This window comes from Rhodamnia argentea, chromosome 6, assembly GCF_020921035.1.
Source record: "Rhodamnia argentea isolate NSW1041297 chromosome 6, ASM2092103v1, whole genome shotgun sequence".
In the NCBI taxonomy this organism is placed as follows: Eukaryota; Viridiplantae; Streptophyta; class Magnoliopsida; order Myrtales; family Myrtaceae; genus Rhodamnia; species Rhodamnia argentea.
The window spans coordinates 7494981-7499887 of NC_063155.1; the positions used below are offsets into that span (position 1 = coordinate 7494981).

General features: G+C 42.9%; 1 protein-coding gene across 1 annotated transcript; it reads left to right on the top strand.

The window, feature by feature from the left end:
• Positions 1-388: 388 nt before the first annotated feature.
• On the top strand, positions 389-2380 carry LOC115742313 (sugar transport protein 8-like). Its single transcript, XM_030676537.2, has 3 exons — positions 389-521; positions 800-1746; positions 1894-2380. Exons 1-3 carry the CDS (start codon positions 389-391, stop codon positions 2341-2343), a joined length of 1530 nt encoding a protein of 509 aa, XP_030532397.1. The 3' UTR covers positions 2344-2380.
• Positions 2381-4907: the final 2527 nt, after the last annotated feature.

Here is a 4907-nt window from a genome sequence, read left to right on the forward strand (position 1 = left end):
TAGTATGGTCAAAGCGATACAACCTTTCATTCTCATGTACGATTAGTTTCTCTTTTTGGCATAGGAACATCCTCATCCTCTTCCTCTTGATTAAGTCTCCCCTGAGAGAAACTAACCAGCAAAATCTGGTCAATTTGACGAGGATGAATCATAAAAAGCCCGACACTTAAGGGATGATGATGCCATCCAATTTTTGTTAAGAGCCAAACCACATCATTATCCAATTCTATTAGTTGTCATTTGATCTTCATTTAGCTTTTCTCAGCCTTCTTGGCGTGTTATAAATACCTCATTCAATGCACGTTTAGATTTCATACTCAGACAAAAATTAAAGCACTCAATCTTACCCTCGGCCTTTCTTTTTCAACCAAAAAGCAAGACAGAGAAAATGCCCGCTGTCATCATGAGCCACGGCGGCCATGTGCCCGAGCATGACGGGAAGATAACTTTCTACGTCATTCTGTGTGTGATCATCTCGGCCTTCGGAGGATTGTTGTTCGGATACGACATCGGAATTTCAGGTAGGAGAAACTTATTTCATTTAATATGAAATTTTTTCTGCAAGATTATATGATGCAAAGATAGTGTTTGTTTTGTCTTTTCTATTTCAAAAGAGAAAAGATCATATCACATTTTTGCCTCCAATATAGGCTGGTTTATATTGCATTTTGACTCGTGAGCCTTAAATTTCTAAGCACAAAATGTATATTTTTTTTTTTTGTTTGAAAGCACAAAATGTATTAGTCACTGCATAATTTCTCACTTTTCACAATGTTTATGTTTGTTTAATCAATTTCAGGTGGAGTGACTTCCATGGATGACTTCTTGATAGAATTCTTCCCCGCTGTGTATGATAAAAAGAAGCATGCCCATGAGGACAACTACTGTAAATACGACAACGAGTATCTCCAGTTGTTCACATCTTCGCTATACATAGCTGCTCTCGTAGCCAGCTTTGCAGCCTCAAAGGTATGCTCCAAATTCGGCCGAAGGACAACGTTGCAGATCGGGTCCTTCTTCTTTGTTGGGGGGGTCACACTCCAAGCCGGCGGCATCAACCTTGCAATGGTCGTCTTCGGCAGAATCATCCTCGGTTGGGGGGTTGGGTTCGGTAATCAGGCGGTGCCTCTATTTCTATCTGAATTAGCTCCTGCCAGAATCAGAGGGGCTCTCAACATTTGCTTCCAACTCTTCATTACCATCGGAATCCTCATCGCCGGCATTATCAACTACTTCACGGCCAACATTCACCCTCACGGGTGGCGAATCTCTCTTGGCTTGGCCGGCGTCCCAGCCGTGATCCTCCTCGTGGGCTCATTCGCCATCTGCGAGACCCCTACTAGCCTCATCGAGCGCAACCAAGTCGACCAAGGGAAGGCCACACTGAGGAGGATCCGCGGCACTGATAACATCACTGCCGAGTTTGATTCTATTGTTGCCGCCAGTGAGGCTGCAAGGCGAGTGAAGAACCCATTCCGCAAGCTCACGAAGCCATCGAGCAGGCCCCCTCTTGTCATAGCCATAGTGCTGCAGGTGTTTCAGCAATTCACCGGGATCAACGCCATCATGTTCTACGCCCCTGTACTGTTCCAGACAGTCGGGTTTGGGAACAACGCCGCGCTGCTCTCGACGGTCATCACCGGGCTCGTGAACGTTTTCAGCACGTTAGTGTCGATCTACACGGTGGACAAGGCTGGCCGGAGGGTGCTGCTTCTTGAGGCTTGCGTGCAAATGTTCATCACTCAGGTAATTCACATTGTCTTCGCATGTTTCTTCCATCTCAATCGACGCAAAATCGCATCAAACTTGCATAATTCTGTTCGATTAGAAGGAGAGAGGTTGATCTCATGGGTTGATACTTTCTAATCCACAAAATTTTCTTTCTTGTTGCAGACCGTGATAGGATTGCTCTTGCTACTGCACCTGAAACCAGCAGGGTCTCTCAACTCTACCGAGGCGATAGTCGTTGTGGTGCTGGTGTGTGTGTACGTGATGGGATTCGCATGGTCATGGGGTCCGCTTGGGTGGCTCATTCCGAGTGAGACCTTCCCTCTAGAGACGAGGACAGCTGGTTTTGCCTGTGCGGTGAGCTCCAACATGCTTTGCACCTTCATTATCGCACAAGCCTTCTTGTCGATGTTGTGCCACATGAAGGCCGGCATCTTCTTCTTCTTCGCCGCATGGATCCTGGTCATGGGGCTCTTTACATTGTTCCTCTTGCCCGAGACGAAGGGCGTGCCTGTGGACTCGATGGTCGAGAGAGTGTGGAAGCAGCATTGGTTTTGGAAGCGGTACATGATCGATGATGACGAGAACGACGATGACAAAGTCGTCAAAGGATAGAGGATGGTCGTGGCAACTCATCTCAACATTTGCTGATATACCAGCAAGATTAGCCAAAGAAAGAAACAGAGAAAAAATCATGGATTTTTGGATCTTGAGCCATGTCATGTAATGCCTCGGCCACTGAATATATAGTCAAATATCCACAGATATTTGGGAGCATTGGCTCTGTCGGGGTGGCTTTGCTCTTGGAAAGGAGGGTCCTCTTGTTCACTTGGGTGCTTGTATAGCTTCATTGCTTGGACACGTCAGTGCACACGCCACATCCAATAATTTCTTAATAAGCACCTTATTGGTCGTGTAAGATGTTTGGAGAGTGTCCAATGTTTAATCCGTAGTAGTTTCGAATGGTTCATGATATCATGCTGCAAAACCGGCTGGATTGCTGCACTTGTGCTCTTTGTCAAAATTGATCAAGAGAAGGTGATGCGTCATGGTAAAATATCGTTAATGTTCAAGAGATGTTCGTCAAGTTTAGAGGCTACCATTCAAATCGTACTCTTGCCTTGATGCATAATCGCATTTCGGAATGAAGCTATGAGTATATGCAATGCTAAACTGATGTCAAGAGAAACCCTCTCGGCTGGTGCAAGTCCCTAATCTGTGCACTTTACTTAATTAGCTGATGAAAATGAGGATGCATGTTCACGAAGCGGATAAGCTACTAATTTTAGGTCAAAAGCAACGAGTCGTTCAAGCTTAGGATTTCCCACTTACCGTCTACGGAATTATTATGGCATTTCGATTGAGAAAAGATGCCACTTTTTTTCTTGTTGGTAAATCTCTAAAAGCTTACATGGTCTGATAACTTGTAAGTTATCGACTGTTTTATCAAGTTATCATTGTTTGTTCGATTGTGTCGAAATTATTATCTATGCAAATTAATTAGTAACTTTTATTTGCATAGCTTGACAATGATTTGAAATTTCTAATTCTTTTATGAAATTACCAGTCTTATTTAAGTTACACACCACTTTATTATGACTAAGTTACCAATTAGTTTTTGCGTAATGAATTTGTTGGTACCTACAACCTTTTTGTTTAGTGTCCAATGTAGTCTGAACTTTTTTTTTTTTTCAAATATAATCTCTCAACTTTTATGAAATTTCCTTTTGTGAATTTTTCTGATGTGAATTATCACATTAGCGGTTATATGTTTAAAATAAGGATGTCGACTGCCACGTCGCTTTTGTAGCAACAAATATTTTTTCAATCCCTTTTTCTTCTTTTAGGGTAGAAATCAGTGAGATATGTTTGTGTGTGTGTGTGAGATGTAGAAGTTACATTTAGGCGCACGTGCACTTGGCATGGCAAATCCAAAATCGACATAACTTTAATAAGATTAGCACATGGTATCAATATTTTTTCAATTGAATGACTATGTTTAGTGTATCTTTTATAGTTCAGGAACTAAATCGAATAAAAATTTCAAGGACCACATTAAATATCAAGAAAAGAAGTCATGGACCATCCACGTTATCGTCCCTAATTATAAACCTTCGCAACTTGCCAATTTTTATTTGGAGTGACTGAATGATGTTTTAATTTACACCGAATTTTATTTGAATTACTTGTTGTTGACACTTAAAATAATCCAAGAAAGACTCGTGACAAGCACGTGAGGGAGCAATAATCAGCTACAGGAAGGAATACTGAAGCAAGGTAAGTGCCAATCAAAAAGGTGCCACGTGTCGGGGTAAATTCTCGCGCCACTCCCTTCCGGAGCAAGAAAAGCGCGCGGAAGGGGGCCACGATCGAAACGGTTGGCGGTAATCCCCGCGAGGTAAAAAGAAAAGGCGCAAAGACTGGGAAACCGTCATTCACGTGGCTTATGGAAAAGAGCAAAGCGTGGGGCCAAAGGAAGAAACCGCTCGGCGGTTACCAAAAGGCCTGCCTATAAATACCTCGTAGTAGCAATATACACACAACAAACCCAAAACACTTGCATTTTCAACTAAGCTCTTAGCCTTTAGCCTAAGCCTAGCTAAAGTTTTTAGATCCCCGTCGTCGATTCAATTTCGGCGAGAATCATATCCAGAGTTAGGTGTCGTCGATTAGATTCCGACGTCTACTCACTAGGTTCAGCACCGTCGATTGAATTCTGGTGTTGCACCCTTCACCCATCTCGTCCAGATCAGTCGATTCAATTCCGGTATTGTGTCTTACAATCCCTCGTCCAGTGCTATTGATTAAATTCCAGCATTGTGTCCTATATCATCTCCCGATCCTGTCGATTTAATTCCAGGGTCGTGTCGAGACTTGTTACGCATCGCCACTATTACACATATTGGGCCGTCGAAGTTGTTTTGTAACACGCCTTTTGTGTCAATCTACTGCATTTGACACTCTCTGTCCAAAACCGACCCTTAACTCCTTTTCGGAAAACGAACGGATTACGTTCGATAAAAGATTCTCGCGTGAGTAACCCTTTTGGGCCATAGTCATTTTGGGCCTAGAACCCATAACCAACAAAGCCATGTCGAAGGATTTCGACGCGCAACACTTGTCAAATTTTCAAATTCGGTTACAAATGACCTTTAACTCACAAATTCTTAATTGAGTCA

Excerpts from the sequence above, each read along its gene's own strand:
- LOC115742313 (XM_030676537.2), top strand. The coding sequence starts at position 389 with ATGCCCGCTGTCATCATGAGCCACGGCGGCCATGTGCCCGAGCATGAC. Across the intron at positions 522-799 it reads ATACGACATCGGAATTTCAG|GTGGAGTGACTTCCATGGAT; the intron begins GTAGGAGAAACT and ends AATCAATTTCAG. Across the intron at positions 1,747-1,893 it reads TGCAAATGTTCATCACTCAG|ACCGTGATAGGATTGCTCTT; the intron begins GTAATTCACATT and ends TTCTTGTTGCAG.